The sequence below is a fragment of the Neofelis nebulosa genome, chromosome 7, assembly GCF_028018385.1.
Source record: "Neofelis nebulosa isolate mNeoNeb1 chromosome 7, mNeoNeb1.pri, whole genome shotgun sequence".
Taxonomy (NCBI): domain Eukaryota; kingdom Metazoa; phylum Chordata; class Mammalia; order Carnivora; family Felidae; genus Neofelis; species Neofelis nebulosa.
In genome coordinates, this window is record NC_080788.1 from 142,607,256 (window position 1) to 142,629,192 (window position 21,937).

General features: G+C 54.7%; 1 protein-coding gene across 6 annotated transcripts in view; it reads right to left on the bottom strand.

The window, feature by feature from the left end:
* Positions 1 to 21,937, bottom strand: part of BCL11B (BCL11 transcription factor B) — a 98,250-nt gene that overhangs the window by 16,001 nt on the left and 60,312 nt on the right. Inside the window, exon 1 of one of the 6 annotated variants that reach the window (XM_058740259.1) lies at positions 8,150 to 9,637. The exons of the other annotated variants lie outside the window; for them this stretch is intronic. Within the exon in view, the coding sequence (XP_058596242.1) occupies positions 8,150 to 8,501 (352 nt within the window). The 5' untranslated portion in view covers positions 8,502 to 9,637. Of the gene's footprint in view, positions 1 to 8,149; positions 9,638 to 21,937 lie in introns of those variants that run through there. 6 annotated transcript variants of the gene reach the window in all.

Below are 21,937 nucleotides of genomic sequence, written 5' to 3' on the forward strand. Positions count from 1 at the left end.
TGTGCTAGTCAGATGGAGGAGCCAGAAGCAGGACACACAGAGTGATCTGAGACGTGGCAACTCACTTACAGCACCGTCAAAAAACTACGGCACATTCCTCAAGATCATCTTTATAGAACCCCCCCCCCTTTGCATAAGGCGCTCAAATCAGCTGGAAATAGTATGTCTTCCCCAAAATAGACGAACGCGTCGTCAGATTCCCTTGAAATCTTTCTGCAGACTTCTCTGAAAAGGACCTACAACAGTGGGATGTGGTGGGCCGACAGATAAACATATTTTGGTGGTCTGGCCCCCCCCTCCCCCAAATACGAGCTTTTCTGAAAGGATTCCAGCACTCTGGGGACAGGAACTTAGCAGAGGATGTGAAGAGGAAGAAGCATGGTGCAAATCCTCCTTATCATTTAATGGAAAAATAAAGAGTGAATTAAGAAACGAACAGGTAAGAAAAAAAAAAAAATCAAGGCACACGCCGCGGGTGTGTGTTGAGAGCCGTTGTGAGCAGACGTGGGCACACCTCGTGGTGCCTCACGCACGCGTTCTGGCTGACACAGGAAGTCTCTCTTCTCCATTATTCATGACTTCCTTCACCAGGCAGGAATAAGGCTTCCTTCCTTTCCTTAAATCCACAAAAATCTCCGCATTCCACCCCAAGAAGTATTGCAGGGGCAGTAAATCTCGTTTTAATGGAGTGTACGTTTAGCTCCGAGGAGATAATTGACGTTATGGAGAGCCTCGACGCCGAGTTATATAGGTTAGCGAATGCAGAGGGGACTCATTACCGACACACTACAAACAAGTAGTAATATATGTATATTGTTCAGAGTGGCGTTATAGCAAAAGTGTTCCGGTCCACGGGGATTGATAAAACACAAGAAAACAGCAGACATGCACTTGTAAATTTGTCTCATTTGTCTCTGAAGTTAAAGGTTATTCCCTTGTTCTGAATTTGTAATAAAAACACGCTAGCCCAAGGTTTGTGGAGAATGTTTGAATATTTAAATTGTGTATAATGATAGGCAATTATAGGATAAAAACTGGACCGCGCGAATGGGGGAGCGCTGTCTGGATCACCAAGTGTTTTCCCACCAACCAGTCATCTGTCTTTACTGTGCCGCCCTCCCTCCCCCCACCCCTTCCAAAGGGCTGCAGGGACGGTTACCCGGTCCCACCGCCACTAACCGGCAACCAGCCACGCTTGGGTTTGCCTGGGTGGGTGGGTTCCTCCCCTTCTCCTTCTCTTCTTTTAGTTTTGCTTTCTTCAATATGCACAGTACGCCTCTCCGACCACAGGCTGAGACGGAAGCCATGGCCCCTTGAGGACAACGGGCCACAACATCGTCCTTCCGCAGCCGGTCAGCGCTTCCCCCCGGGTGCAGGGGCAAGGCCAGGCACAGCGAGGGGCCCGCAGGCAGCGCGGGAACCTCCCCTGCCCCCCGAATGGGGCACCCATCTCCTGGGCACCCTCCCTGGAGAACAGCGCGGTGGGGCTGGCGGGGAGCCCCAGCTGTGGCGCGTCCCCTGGGGGGGGGGGGGGGCACCGCCGCACCCTGGCTGGGGCCGAGGTGCCCGCCTGGCCCCGTCCAGGTTAACCAACTGCAGTGTTTGAGTTACTCCAGCCAGCTTGTCACCGAGCACAAAAGTCATCAGCGAGTGAATGTTCTTTTCTGCACCACAATTAAGACGAATCAATACGACGTGCCACAAATGGTATTTTACTCTCAATAAGAACTCGGGCTGAGTTTATTCAGAATATTTTAGCGCTTCCCCGGGGGATTTTGGGCCGACGCAGATGGCAAATAAAGTACTCAGCCTAAGGCTACAGCACATTATGGTAATTCTAATGTCAGATGTACTTTAATATACAGCTCTATTTAATCACCCCATTATTTCACATTTCCATATGAAAAACCCGCGGCACTTCTGCAGAGCTTCGCCTCCGCCACGGTGCCAGCTTCCTCCAGCCCCGCCGGCAGCCGGGGAGATGGTCATCCTCGCCAGGCGCCGCACCGCGTCCACAGTGCGGGGCGCTCCACGCGCAGCCGAGCTGCCCGGTGCCGCCAGAAAATCAGAGGGTTCAGAGATGTAGCAAGTGCCTCGGAGGTTATGGAAAAGACAGCCCGAACCCTTCCACCTCCCAGACACACGGGTTCTCACACACGCGCGCACGCACACCTGCGAAGGGGAGAGAATGACGGGCACGCTTACAACATGGCCCCTCTGGAAACACCGGCTGCCTCAGCGTGGTGGCTGGGCAGGCCCAATGGCCAGAGCCAACCACGGTTCGGGGGCTGGGCGAGATGTGGCTCCTGCCGGTGGCACACCCAGCAGGTGCCAGCTGGTTCTCGTAGCGCTGCCCCCCCCCAAAGGGCACATGAAAGCGACAGCAATGCCAAGGGGCAGGGGGCCGTGCTAGTGACACAGGGGGTGGGCGGAGCAAGGGGGGCACGCAGGGGACCAGCAGCCCAAACCGACTGTACAATCTGGGGCCAGGAGGCCCCCAGGGTGGTGCTGTCCGGTCTGCACTGGAGAACCCGAAGCCGAGAAGCCCAGGCCTCAGGGGAGATGGAGTCCTGTGATTCCAAATGGCTCTCGCACCTCCAGGCTGGCTCTGGTGGCCAGCTGGCGGAGAGAAGCCGGCGGAAGCATGGGTTTTGGCTGAGCCCAGGAAATCGCTCTCTCGCGGTCACACGCATCCTTGGCCACACACCGCCCCAAGGAAGGCCGGCACGAGACCACCCACTTCCAGATCCCTCGAAGATGAGTCTGCCGATGGGCGAAATGACCTGGCACCTGACCCCTCCTGGCTGCCCCAGTAATGAGTCAGCGTTTAAGGCCACAGAACGGGATTCCTGCAAACGGGGAACGGCCTGTGTCGTCAAAATGAGGTGCTTGCCAGTGAGCAGGCAACGTCTGATTCCTACCACGGGGGCAAAAATCTCTAAGGGAAGGGGGGAAGTGAAGAGAGAGAGGGAGGAAAGGAGGCAGAGAAGGAAAGAAGAAGGGAGGGAGGGCAATTGTACAGAGCAAGTCCTGGCAGATGATGCCAAAACCACTGGCAAGTTCCTCTCGATTGTCGCTTCACTAATACGGTGATCAGTTACCTAATACTAGCAAAGCTGTCTGATAAGCTCAGCACAGGAGACGTTTTAGAGGAAACAGCTTGATTACGTGAAGGCACAGACTCTGGTCATTGTAACCCCTGCAAACAAAGCTGTGAAGGGACAGCTCACCGCCCCTCATCGGCCACACCGGGGCCATCCCTCAAACCGGGAGCATCCAGCGACTTCTTTTTTTAAGAACTCACTCTGGGGGGTGAAATTCAAGTGGGACTCATTCTCCATTTCCAAGGCCTTTGCTCCCACCCTGTTATTGCTTATTTGTAAACCTAAAAATAGGTCCTAATAATCCCCAGGCCTTTTTCTGCTTGAGAGTTTGGGACAAAAAAAAAGAAACAAAAAACAAACAAACAAAAAAACCCTCCAGTGAGGACTGGCGATGTCTTGAGACATTTCTGATTGCCACGACTGGGGGAGGTGAGGGTGTCACTGGCACTGGGTCAAGGCAGGGATGCTGTTCAACACCCAACGACAAGAAATCCTCCAGCCTTGTAGGCGCTGTGGGCTGAACTTGCAAAACAGACAGCCAGGGAGAAGTGGGGAGTCGGGGTAAAGGCAGAGAGCGAGGAGGGGTGGGGAGAGAGGGTGGAGAGAAAACAGAGAATCAGAGAGAAGGAGGAGGGGCCGACATCGTTTACTTTTTTGGCAGTCAAGGAGCTGGTGGCAACCCAGTCAGCTTCATTATTGCAGAAATCATCTGAATCCCACAGTCGCCGGGAATGGCGGGTCCGGGGCTCCCAGGGAGCTCTGTGCCTCGTGAAGGGGGATGCCAGGCTGAACGGGCAGCGGGAGCAGGGGCGTCAAAGGTGCCGGCACCCCCTCGCCCCAGCTCTCCTCGAGAAGCCCTTTCGCCTGGGGGACGCCTCCCTCCAGAACTGGGCTCGGCCACCAGAGCAGGGACGTGAGGGGCTGCCCTAGATTCGGCTGCTCAGATGTGAGCCCTGCGACAGCGGCTGCAGGAGATGAAAACCCAAATATACTTCCTGAAGTCAAAGAGATAAAAATACAATTTCTGCTGTGTATGGCACTCTTTCACGCTGCAGCAATACTTGGGGGGGGGGGGGCGGGGGGGACATGAGCGGCTGGGTTGGGGGGGCAGGAAGATGACCGCACGGGCTTAAGCAAATTCCTTTTTTTAAAAACCACGATCCAGAGAGATTACATAAAAAGTACAATTAAGGACCGCTCAGAATCCCGAGGCCTTCGAGAACGTGCTGCCTCCAGAATATTTTTAGAACAATCACTCGAGTGGTTCTTCTTAGTTGCAGAAACACTCCAAATCAGAAAGTCAATTTTTCCTCTGTTTGCAGAAGTGAGCTGGCTCCGCTGGACGGCATGCGTGTGTTTTGCTTGGCGGCTGTTCACAACACTGCCTTGGCCGCGTTTCCTTGGAGCGCGCACGGTGAACCTGGCGCTCGCTCACAGTAGCGCTTGCATTTCAAACGCCCCGGCCACGCTTCCCTAATAACAGCCTGGGAACTGCAAAACCCCTGTAAGCCCAGCCCTCCAAATGGGGAACAGAGCAGGGCTTTCGGGGCCCCTCCCACCACAATAGGGGCTGGAAACGGGGGCTGGGGCTTTCAATAAAGATGTCAAAAGGTGGAAAACGAAACAATGCTGCCACATTCTGGGGACGGGTGCACGCTTCCTTTTCGTGCGCCCCCTGCTCCCCACCACACACACACACACACACACACACACACACACGGGCAGAGGCCCAGCCCAGCCGGCTCCTCCTACCCATCTGCCCTCTAGACAGGTACCAGGTTGTCTCCGAGCCTGCTGAAGTTTGTGCAGGAAGGGGCACGAGGACTTCAGAACCGCACTGGGGGATGTGGGTCCCTGGGCCTGACAGATCCAGTTCTCCGGCTTCTAGGCTCGGCTGAACGTGAATGAGTGAACTCAAGTGTGAGCTAAGCTCCCCTCTCCCCAAGTGGCATGAACCCCTGTACGCGGGTCTACAGCATGCGTGTAAAGAACCCTGCCCCTGATCGGTGCTCAGCAGAGGAAGCTACTGCTAAGAATGTGAATGAGTGAATGAATGAATGAATGAATGAGCAAAGGAAATGAATGAGTAAGGGAATGAATGAATGGCAGCAGGACAGAGCTCGGAGGCAGGAAGAGCAGGACCCCTCAGGAAGCTACCCCTCCTCCCTTCACTGATCGGTAGTAGCCATGATCCCGCACCCGTCCCCCAACCGAGGGGTTGGGGCAGCGGGGGTCATCACTCAAAAAAGGGACATCCAGGTACAATTTCCACCCCTCCCCGGAATCAAGAAATGTAGTCATTCTGGCCTCTCAGCACTGCCTGTGCTTCACACGTTCCTTCTTTCTTTCTCTCTGTGTTGTTTACAAAGGTTTCATTATGTTTTCAACTAATCAGAAAGGCCCCGCTAATACACAATTAACATGTGATTATAAAAAAAAAAAAATTAAAATAGCTTCCAGAAGAAGGAAATGTAATTAAGTAGAGAATGCTTTTCAATAAGTGCTTGCTTTAACCCATTGTCAGAACACAGTCTACGGTTCGTCCACAATGCCTAGAACAGATGCCAAGGGCAGAATGTTAAAAGCAAGTTGGAAAAGAAAAAAAAAAAAGGACATTATTTTCTGGGGGAATAATAACCATCGGCTGGGCAGAACATGCTAGAGAACTCAGCTTCTGCCCGCAGACGGCTGAACTCCCCCAACCACTTCACCGCTCCCTTCTGCAAAAAAAAAAAAAAAAAAAAAAAAAAAAAAAGCTTCCCTTCTAAGAAATAAGTGTGTACACCCAAATCTAGGATAAGAAGCATAACTGAGAGAAGAAACAATGGTCAAACACACAACATTTACAAACTCCACTGTTAACAAGAGGCTTCAGTCCAGACCACAAAGACAGATTGATGGCACACTTTTTAATCAACCCTATGATCATTTTGTTTCAAATCATTTGGGCCAAATCTCAGAAGGGATCGGTCTTTAAAAACCCCAAGTCGAAAATGGGCTTTTTAACCTCCCGCTCAAGAAGCAAGCTGAAAACCGAGGGATTTTATTTTCCCCCCTTTCCTACAGCCGCCTCAAACCAGGGCCTTACGGCCACGAGATCCAGCCACTTTCTCGGACCCCGCGCTTGTCAACATGAACGAGGGCACCGCGGGTTTTGATGGTTTCTGCCAATCAATACGGCCCCAGAGCAAATTGCAAATTCAACAGGTTCCCAAAGGAATGGGAACTCTGTGACAAACGTGTATGTCCCTGCACACGAAGCATCTGGTCTCCACCATAAATCTCCTAAACATGACAGGGAAAGAAGCAAAATCAGGAAACTGAGGGCTGGGGGTAGGGCTGCCACACGGGGTGCCTGTCCCCACTCCTCCCCCTCTGGAAGACAAACATTTCCAGTCCCAGAGTGTCCCCAGTGGCAGAGGAAGCTGTCAGTGCATGGCCTGCACCGGTTCAGAAAACACACCCAGGTCTGGTGGGCCAGGCCTGCCAAGGAGCTGGGACTTCTGGATCCCTGTTCTACAGTGGGGGGCAGAGCCAGGGGCCTGGGTGTAAGGCTGGTCCCCCAGGAGTGCTGCCCCATGTGTACTATGGGTTTCTGGTCCAGGCTCAGTAGTTACTAGCTGACGACCATGGATGAGGCACTCAACTTCTCTGTGCCTCTCATTCAGTCCTCATCAGTAAAATGGCCTCAACAGTAAGCTCATCTCTCTCTCGTTGGGGGAGAAAAATAAGACTCAACGGGTTTATTTACGAGGCCCGGGGTCCGAAGGGAAGTGCAGGAGCCGAGACCCAGGCCTGGACAGTCTGGCACAAGAGCCCATCATCTCCGCCACAGAGCCGACTGCCCTTGATGACGGTGACCCTCAGAGAGCTGACAGACTTGCATCTCGGGCACCTGGTCAGCAGGGCCCCTCTCCACCCCACGGCGGTCCCCGAAGTACGGATTTTCACTGAGGTTCAAAGACGAGGAAGCCGAGGCTGAGGATTGACTCACGCCTGCCTGAGGCCACCCAAATCGTGAAACTAAGGGTAGGTGACAAGCAAGGTCGCCCAGTCCCCAACCCCAACCAGTACCAGATGGGGAAACCAAGGCCGCCCGGTGTGGAGAAAGGACTTCCCAAGGTCACACACCAGCCAAGCCCTGGTTCCTGATTCAGGAACCTTCCCAAACCGCCTCAGGCACCAACATGGCAGACCCAGGGCTCCCTCTGGAAGGGAAGGAAGAGAAGCTGCCAGTGGCGCCCCCGTCACGCCCTGCAGGTCGTCTGCAGAGCTCCCCCAGAACCCGCTTCCCAGGTGGGACCAGTACAAAAAGGCAGGTGATACATCATGTCCACATCCGCAGCCCAGCGTCCTGACCTCACCCTGCCCCACCACACTTCCCTGGGACACAGCACCCCCAAAACAATTGCCCGTCCCCTCAATCAGACGCTTCCCGAGTATCTCCGCGTTTTCAGTAACCTTTGCTAGGCTTGTCACCTCAGCTCCCAGACAGAGAACCCAAGGCTCAGAGAGGTCTCTGCCTGAGGCCACACGTCCCGGGGCCTGTAACCCAGGTGGCGCTCCAAACAAACTGTACCTCTCTGTGTGACAGCACCTGCCTCCCCCTCCTCCCCAGGGACAGCAGGCCTCTCTGTAACAGGAGCCTCGTCCGGTCCATCCGGGCCCCTTCATCACGCGGCGCCGGCTGACAACGCACAGTAGGAGCTTGCTTTCCCGACACCTGCTTGACTCCATTGAAATGCCTGCCCGCCGCCCAGAAGAGCCGTTAACATTCTGCAGTTGGCGCACGCCCCTCGCGTCTGCACAGCGCAGCAAGGACTGACAATTCTTGCTAGATAAATATCTGGAAAGAAGTCGGGAAACAATTAAAACTAGAAGCTAATAAATGATGAAGAAGCCCATGAGCCAAGTCCTGGCCCACTTCCCAGGCTTCATTCATGCATCAAAAAACCCCAGCGGTCCGAGGCTTCAAGAGGGCAGCTGGGCAGTGGGGCTGTCCGACGTAACATAAATGGGAATTAGATATGATCGAATGTACTCACTGCATTCCCAACAGCAGCCACTCTCCCCCGACTCCCCTGCCTGTGGCTCCCCAGCCAAGCCCCTTCTGGGGAACTCTGGGCAGATGATCTTGTAACCAGGCAACCACGAGGAAAGGTTCCAAAGTTCCTCCACAGGAACGAGGAGGCCGCGTTCTGCTATGGTGGCTACTGGGACACAGCGCCGTGACCCTCTCTTCTGAACCTTAAGAAAATGAGGAGGGGGTGCCCTAGCTATCCCCCCAACACGGAGGCTTAGATGCTCTGGCCTTCCCTCTTCCCCTACAAGGCAGGTGGGCCAGCCAGCTCTGCGAGGAGACAGCCCCATGCCCCCTCCAACAACGACCATGGCCATCAATGCGTCCTCAGCCAAAGGTCCCAGGACGCACACAGCCTTTCCAGGCTCCTACTTCATAGCGGCCCCTTCCCTCTGGCCACGAACCATTTGCAGCTGTTCTGGCAAATGCTCCTGAGATTCCAGGAGACCCAAAGCCTCAGAGGTTCAGAGGGCTCGGCTGCACTTTGGGGAAATATGTGCCCATGGCCGAGAAGACATACCTTGTGTCCACAGGACAGGGAGAGATGGCAAGGGGATCTCGGGGCCCCTAACGATGACACAGAAGCCCTGTGTGCAGAGAGCGTGTGCACCCATCTACTCTGAAAAATGCAAATGCTTCTGAAGCCATATTAGATGCCTCAAAAGCCCAGTTAGCTCTTTCGATGGGCATCTGGCATAAGCCGGGTGTTTTCACATCCAAGGTGCCACTGGTTCCTCTGCAGTTAGGGAGGTGTTGTGATTATCATGCTGAGCATGGTAATAGGAAGCTCGGAGCTGGAGGGGGAACAAGGAACCTTCACCAGGAGCCTACTCTGTGCTAGAACTTGGCCTGAAGACATGGACATAATCTCGGGAACTTCCTTCTCACACCTGGGAGTACACCCAGACCCGAGATACAGAGCCAGAAGCCAATGGCGGGCCTTCCAGCTTTCCTAGCCCGTGCTCTAAGAAGGTACCCGACACTGCCTTTGCCAATAGTCATCTCTTTGGCGCCTGTACAGGAATACAGATGGAGGTATCAGGTCAGACACAGTAGGCAGATGAGCAAGAAGGAGACCAGAGGCAGACAGGTACATGGGCAGAGGGCCCAGCACGTGCCAGGCACCACCCTGGGGCCTGCAGGAACCCCCATCACCCCTTCTTGCCAGTCAGCCGAGGTTGTTACACAAAGGGGGGTCCAGACACTCTGAATTCAGGGCTGACCTGTCATTGTATTTCTTCCCCCAATAACCAATAGTGCACTTAAGAAACAAAATGAGTGGAGCTGGAAATTAGAAATTGGAAAGAGAATTCCAACCACCCCCCAAGAAGCAAGCCTCCAGGGAGGACTTGAAGACCCCGTTGAGGGGGAGCGGGTATCATCCGTGTATCTAATGAGGTTCCTCTGACAACACCAAGATGCACACGCACACATGCACACACAGGCACACATACACACACATACACAGATGCACACATACACATACAGATGCATGCATGCACGCACACATGCACACGCACACATGCACACATGCACACACACACACATACACAGATGCACACATACACACACAGATGCGTGCATGCACACAATGCACACGTGCACATACACACACATGCACACATGCACATACACATGCGCACACACATGCACACATACACACACGCACACACAGATGCACACGTACACACAGATGCATGCATGCACACACATGCATGCACGCACATATGCACACACATGTACACATGCACACGTGCGCACACATACACATGTGCACACACATACACACAGATGCATGCATGCACACACAGGCACACGGGCACATACACACATGCACACACATGCACACGCTCACACACATGCACATATGCACACGCATGCACATATGCACACACATGCGCGCACACGTGCACACACACATGTGCACACACATACACACAGATGCATGCATACATGCACACACGCACACACGTACATACTACACTTGATCCTCTAGCTGCATTTAGAGAGTGCGAGTCTAACACGTCTATCTGAACGGAAAGGACCACAGCCAGAGATGTGGTGCGCAGCAGCAGAAGAGGAGATGCAGGGACCAGGGCTACCAACTCAACAGATGTCCCACTTCGGATGCATGCGCCCCAGCCCCAGAGGAGGAAGGCCTGGGCACCACGGAGGCCCTGACTTCCGATTTGGAGCCACAAGCAGAGAATGGAAATAATGTCAATGAAAGAAGGCGCCTCCCAAAGGCGCCTCCCAATGGCGCAAGGGTACTGAGCCCCTTTGGGAAGCTGTCCCCACGGCTGGGCTGACACAGTCTTCAGCTCATGTAGCCCTGCCACATCGAAGGGCTGGATGGTTTTCTGGGAAGTGCCAGGAGGAGCTAATGAAATCACAGGTGCCTGGCTAGAAACTTCTCTTTCCAATCAGCAAAAGTCACCATAACTTTTGAAATCAACGTGACAGGGTCTTCTGAGTTTTAAAGAAATATCACGTACAGTTTTGGTGTGGGCTTTTCTCTCCTGGAGTTACACTGGGAGCATTTTCCCACATCGCTAGAGACACCGTGAAGTCATTATTTTTGGTTGCTCTGTGTGTCCCACCATACGACCGGGAGACTGCACCTTCTAGCTATCCTCCTCCCTCCTGGGATCTACTTGCTTCCAGAACTTTCCACCATTACAAGGAGCCTGCAGGTGCGTGTACACGTTCTCCCGCACATCCCTGGCGAACCTTCAGGATGGCGTCCCATATGCAGGTCCAGGGGTATGAAGCATCTCACTACGTGTTCCCAGCTATCCCCGGGGCCCCCGAAACCCTGCACCTCTAGACCATTCACCCTGACAGGGTGCAAGAACAGCTGGCTGACCCCACGCCTGGGTCAGCACACGTCAAGAAAACTTCCCATTTGATCACTAATTTTGGAAAAGCGCCCCCGGCCGGCCCGGCAGGCATGTGGTTCTCCTGGTCCCTGCCGGGTGGATGCCCACCGCGTCTGGACTGCAGTCTCCCCGGCACAGCCCAGGAGCTTGCCCAGCGCGGACGACACACCCGTGCGCCTCTCTCCCGACTCCCGGGCTGCCAACTCCCTCCTCAGGATGACGCCGTGCACGGGGCCATTGTCCACAAACAATCATTTTTCAAAAAACAAACAGAAAAGGCGAGTTGCCGATACTTTTGCGCAGTGCTTCTCCGCTTCCTGAAAATGCGAGATAATGAATAAAAATGTTCATTACGGAATTATTCACTTTCCTCCCTGATTCACGTCCTGGTAATTACCGTGACCAGCCTAATAAAAACTGCTACAAACCGAAGGTCAACTGGCAGTTAGAAGTGTTCGTTTTCATTTCAATGTATTCATCTCTGGCTCCTAATGGCCTCATTTTCTCCCGTGCTCCTTAATAAATACCACTGAATTACAGGTTAAATAGCTAAATTAAATTATTGCAATTACAGCGTGCAGAGCCCTGAATCTGGGTTTACCTTTCCCAGTTCAATTAGAGGCGAGGTTTCAACAGCCACGGAATTCTGATCGCTGTCAATATTCTCAATTGCTGAGAATGTGCACGGACGCCCAGATATTTGGTGAGAGGGTTTATTCCCCGGCTTGTTTCTGAGGGGCTGATTGGAGCTCTCGACTGAAACAAAATCACACAATCAAAAGTGGTTTTTGGAAAGCGACCACAAGGCATAATTGATTCCTTTCGACTGAAAAGGGAAAAGACTTAGCAGGGTTCTGGCTAAACGCTGTGTGTGTGCATGCGTGCGTGTGCGTGTGCATGTACACAAAAGAACACACCCCCCGTCTTCTGAAGGGGTGAGTACATTTCAATAAATCTGGATCCTCACTCCTTCATGCCACTGGCCCACAATTATTCTACAGGTCCACATTAAAGAGCTTCCTCATTATTTAAATATATTCTAACGTTTGTTGCTATTGCCTCGCCACAGGATTAATTATCCGGCATCCCTTATAAGACAGAGTGTCTTAATAATACGGAGTGCCTGGGAAGGAAGGAAGGAAGGAAAAAAAAAAAAAAGCCTCGCCTGTTCTGTTTCCCCAAATCCCAAGATGTGAGAGTCTATTTCTTGTGGAAGAGCTCCCCCTTACTTCTCTGTCCCTCTGCTTCTAAAGGCACCAAATCCCACCGCAGGCAGGGCTCTTGTCTTTTTTCTTTTCTTTTCTTTTTTTTTAAACCATCTTATTAACACAGCACGGGTGAGCAGTGAAACCCCACTAGGCCCACCCGTGAGTGTTTAGAAATCTGGGCTGTGGCAGGGATCCACGTCACAGGGGAGAGAGAGCCCGCCCACTTCCCTGGCCCCCAAAGCCAGGCCTGGTCAGACTTGAGGGGTGAGCCAGCTCCACCCTGGTGGGCAGGGGAGGGCCCTGCGGAAGTCCCATTTGGAACTCTGACATCCCTGCTCAGAAAGCCCAGAGCTGAGCCGGTGCCAAGTGTGAAAGGCCAGCGCCCACAGCCGGAGGCGGGGGACGCGGGTGGCAACTGAGGCCCAGGCACAGCAGCCATCGGGCAAGGGGTCTACTCAGCACGCTCTGCTCAGGATCCCCGATCTGGAAGCCCTTCAACCATGACAGGCCTATTTCTGGGGTCCAGGCGTTTCGTCTGCTCCCCAGAAAGGGAGATGACCCTCTGCCCCAGCCCAGGGAAGCCACCTTGCATGGGACCCTGACTAGGGTGGAAGGCCATCTGTTTTCACCCCACGTGGCCCGCTCCTCCAGACAGGGTCATGGCCAGGGAGGGCCCTGGGCTCCCCTACAAATGCACTTGCCCACGTATAGGGCAGGAGGCTGGCACGGACACTTCCAGACCGACCCACAGTGGAAACTGGGAGACCACAATGGTTGCACTCAAGGACAGGGCCTCCCCCAGGCCTGGCAGAGAGCAAGCTTTGGTCAGTATTTGCTGACCCAAACCAAATGCAAAGCACCCCCTCCCTCCTGATCCTCGGCCAGCTGCCTCAGGCAGCCCTTGGAGCCTTTTTCCTCCCAGACCAGACTCCGCTGACACAGAGAAGTTGGCACAGCCAGGCCCAGCATGGTGGGGAGGAGCCCCAGCGTCCAGGCAAGTCAGAGAGTGGACACACATCACCCCAACTTTCAGACACCCAGTGGTTTCCTAAGGGCAGGATCCACACCGCAGAGCACCCAGTTGCCCAAGGGAAGTGGCCAGTGGCCCATGCAAATATTTCTACAAAGGAAAAAACAACTTGAGCCAGAGATTTCTAGTCCTGGAAGCCAAACAAGACTCACTTTAAAGAATGTCTGAGAAACAAATTGACCATCAAGTGCTTAAAGCCAATCAGTAGTTGCAAAGCTATCACAAAACTGGGGCGCCTGGGTGGCTCAGTCAGTTAAGCGTCCGACTTCGGCTCAGGTCACGCTCTCGCGGTGTGTGAGTTCGAGCCCCGCGTCGGGCTCTGTGCTGGCAGCTGGGAGCCTGAGCCACCTTCGGATTCTGTGTCTCCCTCTCTCTCTGCTCCTCCCCCACTCACGCTCTGTCTCCGTCTCTCAATAGTAAATAAATATTAAAAAAAAAATTTTTTAAAGAAAAACTATCACAAAATGTATGCTTCAGATACTAGGGGTTTTGGGGAGTTGAGGGGCCACACGGTATCAGGGCAACCTTCCCAAATACTAGGCACACTCACACTAGACCCTTCTTCAAACCTTCAACCGCCTGATGAAGCAGCAAGCATCTACGTTCTCATCAGCACGATCATCATCTCACTGTGGGGGTGAACTGTGGGCTCATCCAGTTTACGTATGAGATTACGTAAGATCTCATACGAGATCTGATGAGAAATTGGATTACGTAAACTCATCCAGTTTACGAATGAGAACCTAAGGCTCAGGGAGGTGAGGTGACTTACCCAAGGTCACACAGCCAGGGGCCCCCAGGGGCCTACCAAGGACTGCCTCCTGGGGAAACAGCAGACCCCCACACCGGGGCCCCAAACACCCTCATCTGCTGCCAGCAGCCTTCTCTACCCTCTCTGCCCTCATTGAGGGGCACCCCACATCAAGCCACTGCAGCTACTCCTGAGTCCCGAAGAGTCTCCTGCTCCCTCACACCCCAGGCGGTCCAGTCCCTCTGCCTCACACGGTCTCTCGCACTCTGTACCACTGGGGAATGTTTCTGCCTCCTTCACGTCCGGCTCAGACCCCCTTCCAGAGCTCCCCGCCTTCCTTGAAGGTCCCCTGGCTCTTTATGTGGCACCTCTGGGCACCGCACCTGTGTCGGGACCCTGGTGCCTCCAGGGGCGGGGGTTTCAGGTACCACCCAGTGGGACGCACCCACAGCACCAGTCAGACACGCTGGCCTCTGTGCGAACACCCGGGGTCGTTTGTTTGTTCTTGTGAAAGCTTTCTATGGGGTAGAGCCCAGGAGGAGCTCACCAAGTCTGCTGGCGTTGGTCAGAGAGGGTGCCAGGGAGCACTTGGCTGGTCAGCCGACTGTGCCTTGGAATGAAAAGGAAAGCCCAGGGGCTCCCCGTCCTGAAGCCGTCTCAGTCCACTGGGGCCGCCCTGACGGCACCACAGACAGGGCAGCTGGCAAACAGCAAACTTTTATTTGTCACGGTTTCACAGGCCGAGAGTCCAAGATCAAGGTACCAGCAGATGTGGGGTCGGGTGAGGGCCCCCTGCCTCGTTCCCAGACGGCAGCCTTCCTGCTGTGGCTGAAGAGACTGGGGGTGCGGGGACGCTCTGGGGTCTCTTACAAAAGGGGGCACTAATCCTCGTGACCTAATCGCGTCCTTGAGCCTCTGCCCCCTAATACCATCACTTTGGGGGCTAGGATTAAACACATGAACTGGAGGCAGGGGGACACAAACATTCAGACCACGGCACCACGTGACAGCTCAAGGGATGGAGGGAGGACTCACGGGGCCGAGGGGAAAGCAAGAGCGCCTCCCCCAAAGGCTCCCCCCAAGGCCAGGGCAGGGCCTGCATCCTTCCAAAGCCCTGGGCAGACAGAAGAAGCCACCTCTTGGCCACTGGAGGCCACGTCCAACAGCCCTCATCAGTGCAGGGCAGTGTGACCCCTGACCCCAGCCTCGCTCAGGCCAGCTCACCACAGGGGCAGTGGGGCAGCAAGGCGGAACAAGCCCGGGGTCTAATGCAGTTCCACCCCTGCTAAGTGACCCAAACAAGACCCTTTCCCTCCCTGGACCTGGGTCTCCGGTGGGGCAGGGAGTTGGACCAGACAACTTGGCCTCGTGGCCCACGTGCTCTGGGGGAGGGGCAGCCACTGGAAACTGCGTCTGCAGAGAATCCCACGGGGCCCCTTCACCCCCGTCGTCGGCCGTTCACTAGCCACACCCTGCTCTGACAGAAGAAAGCCCCAGCGGGCCCAGGCATGAGGCGGGGCCCCTCCATGTGCTATCTCAAAGATCACCCATTCCCAGAGAGATTCAGAGACTGGAGAGGACCAGAGAGCAGGACCGCTGCCCACCGGCCCCCTTCTCGTCCCCTGCGGCCTCGGCAGGGCAGAGCAGGTCTCCACGGCAGGCACCAAATGGAGGGTCCGCACCTGTAAATCCTGTCTACACCTCAGCAGAAACAGCGCACACATCCTCAGGATGTGGGATGGACAGAACACACGGTGCTGTGTCCGTGGCCTTAATTTCTCAAAAGCAAGTTCAAAATGGGTTCCTCCTCGGTTTGTTTGTTCAACAAGCATTTCCTGAGCACCTACTACGCGCCAGGCACCGTGGGGATCCTGACAAGACGACCGCCTTCAAAGAGCTCACTCTTTCATTCATTCTCTGCTCTTTCATTTCACAAACGGGTCCATTATATGCACCTTCTGCAGCAGGCTGTCTCAGGTGGGGGATAGGGGCGCGTTATGAAGGGACCTCCCCCCACACACACCCCTAAAAGCATCACTGCAGCCCAGCACCGGAGGAAGTGGCCCTCTCTACCTCTCGAGGACAACCCCAACCTCTCCCACTGCCCCGGCCCCAGCCCACAGAGCACGGACCCTCTGGGACCCTGCTCAAGTCACATCCTAGCCTTGGAATGGAAAAGGCCATCTCGGGTATGATGGCAGGGGGTGTGCAGCTGAAGGGGGACAGCCACTGTCCCAGGAAGTTGTTGCAGACGGCACCCATGCTTGAGCTGTGTGGGAGGCCCCTGGTGGACTCTGGGGGCCAGCCACTTGTCAGGCATCTGGAGCTAAGGCATCTCCCTCCCTGGCATCATCGGCACAGAGGCTGAGGCAGCTGTGAGCTGCTGGCCTGTACCTGAGCGGCCCCGAGTATCTCCTGTCTGCAGTGACCACAGGTGCGGCACGGGGTGGGGGACGGGGCAGCCGGCACAGCAAGGCAGGTGGCAGATTCAGAAGCTTGCTCCCCTGCCCCGGAATTTCCCCCCAACAGTCCCCAGGAAGGCGGGTGGGGCACTCAGTGACCCCTCAGCTGCCTTCCCAACACATGAGGGCACCGAGCACATCCTCCGTGCCCAGGCCAGTGCTGGGCAGCTGGGAGCTGAGCACAGACATGAGCCGACAAGACTTCTAAATCCTTCTTCTTCAAGGGCAATGCGCCTCATTCCCAGGCAGAGCACGAGCCTGAGCCCAAGCGGACAAAACTGAGCACCAGTGTCCTGATTCCATCCTTGGGTCCCTGAAGGTCATCATGAAGGACACTGTTCAAAAATGTTCAAGGGGGCACCTGGGTGGCTCATCCGACTCTTGATTTCATCTCAAGTTGTGATCTCATGGTTCGTGGGATGGAGTCCCGAGTCAGGCTCTGTGCTGGTAGCACAGAGCCTGCTCTGGATGCTCTCTCTCCCGCTCTCTCTGCCCCTCCCCTGCTCACACACACGCACTCTATCTCTCTCAAAGTAAGTAAATAAACATTTTTAAAACCGTTCAAAATGCTAAAGAAATTTATGAATGTATCCAAAACAGGGCCGCAAGGGCAAAGTAAAACACAGTCGCTTGGCTTAGAACCTAAATTAAGCCCACTTGGTGCGACAAGACCGTTACTGCCACTGCCTCAGCGACAGGTAGCGGGCACCAGGTGGGCAGAGTCTCAGATCACCTGCGGGCAGGTGTTCAGAAGATGTGCCTCCAGTGATATTGCTTTTAAAGGGAGGATGCAATGATCATTTCTTAATGGAAACGCGATCTTTCGAAGCAGCGGGAAGGGAGAATTAGAATAATGCAGGTCCGTGAAAGTAAGACCATCTGGGCAGCCGAGAGAGAATTCCGGAGTTGCCAGCGACAGACAGTGCTTCTACCCGGTGGCCAGAGGTTCTCCCCACCCAGGATGCCAGAGCCAGCTGGGCCCCCAGAGAGTTCCTGTCTACTCTGGTGCCCTCATTCAGGTTTTCTACAGTTTTGGAAAAATTCAAGGATCGTCCCAAAGGCTGCACCACCCGCTTCTGACAGTTGTTAGTTAAATGCAACCATACTACAAGGCATTGGCCACTCTAGCACTGAAGGAAAGAAGAAAATTAATTCCTTGCACCTCCTGTGTGCCTGTCCTGTCCTGGTGCTTTGTGAACCTCCATTTTCAGAGGAAGAAAAAGAGGCAAAACGTACGTCTCTGCAGTCCTCACAGCCTCTGTGGAACGGGGGTCAGGAGTGAGTAAACAACCAAACTGAAACGACGTGGTAAAGGGGCTGCCTGGGTGGCTCAGTCGGTTAACGTCCAACTTTGGCTCAGGTCATGATCTCGAGGTTCACGAGTCCGAGCCCCACGCTGGGCTCTGTGCTGACAGCTCAGGGCCTGGGGCCTGCTTCGGATTCTGTGTCTCCCTCTCTCTCTGCTCCTCCCCCACTCATGCTCTCTCTCTCTCTCTCAAAGGTAAATAAAAACATTAAAAAAAAAAAAAAGTATGTGGTAATATGTGGAATTCACAGAAATTTCCTATTTTGCCTCCAACAACTGCTGGTCTTCCTTCACGTATCTGTTTTGCAGAAACAAGTTGTTGAAGGAAGATCAACCCCACAGGGACAGCCTGGTCCCACAGGAGGGGAGCCCACAGGGCTGCCTTCCACCTGCAGGCTGAGGCTTTGGGAGGCCAATGCCCGGGCCAGTGGCCCCCGACCGGATATGCATGTAATTCTCTCTCTCTCCAGGGGCAGAATGAGGTCTGGGAGATGGTCTGGACAGAGGAGGTCTGATGGAAGACGGATCAGACTCTCTACTTAGGTTTTGTCTCAACTGCCTCCAAGGTCAATGAGAAGATGCGTGCTTTTTGTGTGTGCTAATGTTAGAACGATCCCTCGGCATCACGTTTATTACTCCTTATCTTGGAGATCCACAAACTACAGGCCATGGACTGGCCACATGCTTTTGTAAATAAAGTTTTATTGAAACAACAGTCGTACCCAAGTGGGTACATACACACTGTCCATGAATACTCTCGTTCTGCAATGGCCGAGCTGATTAGCTACAAGAGAGGTCACTGGCCCGGAGAGCCTAAAATATTTACTATCTGGACTTTCATGTTAGATAAAGGCCTTACCTGAGCTAACAAACCATGGGAGGAAGTCTCCCAGGATTGAGGTTGATGCAAAAATCTCTCTATCCTGAACCATTTTTCTTTCCTAAGCAAAGCAGAATTCACCCGGGTTCCCCTGTGGCCAGGCTGCCAGGAGGCTCAGAGCCAAATTCTGTGCTCCACTGAAATAACAGGTTCCCGGACGGACGAGCTCTCCAGTCCCTTCCTTGCTTGTATGACTCCCATCCTTTCATGGCTGTTTGAAGGCTCCTGCCACTGGTTTACTTAAAGTAAGAGATTACACATCCCTTTATTATGGAAGCAGCTACGGCATGAATAACAAAAGAGGGCATGGGAACAGGATGGCACTCCAGCTCAGGGGTCCCTCTGCATCACCATAAGCCTTTGCAGACGCCACTCTCAGACCTCACCTGGGTTAGACCCCCCACTCCTTCCCTTCCTACCTAAGCCCCCTCCAGCCAAGTCCTCTGGACTCGAATTCTTGCATATGATGCAACTGAGCAAGCTTCAGGCACTCACTCCAGTCACTTCCAGTCCCCCACCCACTCCTGGTAGCAAGAAGGCTCCAAACACACCCTTCATTCATGCAGACCCTCCTGGGTGCCAAGTCCTGCACTGAGTGCTGAGACCCAGAGGCAGACACGCGAAGCACACCCTGTGTGCCCTGGGAGCCCTGCTGTCCCGCACAAGGAGGATACAACCTGACCAGCTGGGCCCACAGGCGCGTACTGAGTGCTGCCTGGAGGAGCTTTTCGCCGAGTAGGGTCCCGGCTGCCTGGAGACCCAGGGACTCCCTGGACAGAGTCTGGCCGGGCTGGAGGGCAGAGGTACCCAGGGCCCATTGAGAGAGCGAGAAGCCCATGAGGCCAGGCTCAGACACATGACAGTAACCTGCCCTGAGCACTGAGGTTCTGGCCGAGCAGGGTCCCACAGCTCCAGCTGGAAATGTGCCATGTGTTAATGGGTGATTCCGGGCGAGTCACAGAGGCCCCACGTCCCCGCCTCCTCATACCAATATCACAGTAGCAGCCTCAGGAGGACATGAGATAACAGGTGTACCAGGCCTGGCACAGAGTGGGCATCTTATAACAAATGCAAGCTACGACAAAGGCCTGGCTAGCATGGTTGAGCACAGCAGGCAGCACTGGGAGAGGAGTCCAGCGGGCCCTGGAGGCCGTGAACGCAGCCAGAGGGAGTTCACGCTCCCATGGGGGACTCTGAGCCCTTCAAAGCCAGAGCCGAAGGACCTCAGCCCTCGTCCTTCTGGGCCACACAGTTTGAACTTGAGCTCGCCCAGGTGCCCCATCCCTTCCCTCTCCGGCAAAGCCAGGCTGACAGCTGGGGTGTCAGCCACAGGCCCTGAGCCCTGGATCCCAGGTGCGGGCGGGGACCAGCCCCCACAGAGCCCAGCGTCTCTGGGGCTGCTGGCCTGATAATCACCACGTTATTTACTTGGGAGTCTGTTTATTAGGAACTTGCTGCCACTGGCTGTTGGCAGGCTCTAATATTTACACCTAGCTTTCTCGAGGTCTCCAGAAGCGCTGAAGTCCTAAAAGAGCCATTCCTTCACGGCCCAGACGGGGAACCAACCAAAGCAAGACCAAGTATGGGGTGGCCTTTAACAAGAGGAAAGAAGATTTTCAGGTTCCCTGTGGCTCCAGACTTCACGATTCTGGTTATAACGCTCGCCTGCATGTGGAGGCGACACATGCAGCTGCCTCCACCCTGTCCAGGGAGGCTGGGGGGCAAAGCCCCTTTCCAAAATTTGGCCGGGCCCCATTTTGACACGTTCCTGGCCCAAGGCACAGTGGGGTAGCACGGAGGTGTGTTTGCTGGAAGAATCAGTCTGATACCCATCCACGACGCTCGTGTCAGAGATACACAGGTCGAAAGACACCGTCCCTGCCTCAGCCAAGGTCCGGTCTAGAGGGGAGGTATGCGTGCGTATGCACACACACACACACACACACACACACAGGCACAAACACTGCAGCTGGCAAGTCCAGCATGGACAGGAACAAGGACGCCCAGGCGGAGAGAGGGTGGGGGCAGCTCCACAGGGGAGCCAGAACGTGTCCCGGGCACAGCACAGTGACAGCGGACGAGACTCAGACAGCTGCACGGGATAGGCTCTGCACTCAAACCGTGCCTCACGAGAAGGACAGAAGGGCCGGGACCTCGCGACCAGCATGGAGTCCTCTGCTGCCATTTCCCAGCCATGCAGTTCCAAGGGGAGCCTTGACTCTCTGAGCCTCAGTTTCCTCATCTGTAAGACGCAGCTGCCATCCCATCTCTCTCAGCTCACGTGCACACTAGACCCCAAAACTCTGCTGCTTGTTGTTCAAAACACACAGCCTCACTGACATCAGCAGGGAATTCTCAAGCGACCGGAGAGCAGGCCACGGCCCTGGGGTGGAAATCCACAGAGACCTCCGAGGCCATGTGACAGAACAAGCCAAGTCCCAGGCCAGGACAAGGTCAGTGCAAGGGCTCCCGGCTGGGAGCAGAGAACAGCCACGGAGCCCCCGTGGCACTGGGACAAGAGGGAACGAGAAGCTCACCCGTCAGGGCTCACAGTGATGTCAACAAGGTGCTGCTGGAACACACACCCCTGGGGAGCCTGGCTGGGCCTTGTGGGGGGCAGCCTGGGCCTCAGGCCGGCAGGACCCACTGCTCCCGGAAGCTAGATCAGAGGAAGGCCCAGGCAGGACCTCAGAGACCGCAGCCCAGGGTTGAACTGGCCAGGTCGACCATGCCCTCTGCCTAAGTCTGCACGTCGACTTTTCCTCAAAGGCATGCCAGGATGGAAATGAGATTTCAACTTCTGGGCCGGTGTGATCGATGAGTAGTGGCTGCCTCACCTGTCCGCTTGAGGCGTCCAGCCCCCTCCCACCCCCACCCCGCCACCAGAGGGAAGAGGTGCTGTGATCAACTAGTGATGTCTGCCACAGGTATAGGGGGCAGCATTGGAGGTGTGCCTGCTATATCCACACAGGACCCTAACACATCTCCGGACCACAGCATCCCCTTTCTTCTGGGAAACAAACAAAAACAGACACAACAAAGATTGCAGAAAAGAGGAAAGCTGGGAGAGTTAGTCCAAAAGAATGGCTGAAACCAGGGAAGGGGAGGAAGAGTTGCCTAGAATTTCCATACATCTCTGGGCTTTATCAGCCACAGTAAATGCAAGGGCACAGTTTTCCAGTCCACCTTGACTGCAGAGGTGTTTACTAAGAAGGCTCTCTCCAGGGAGAAGTTACT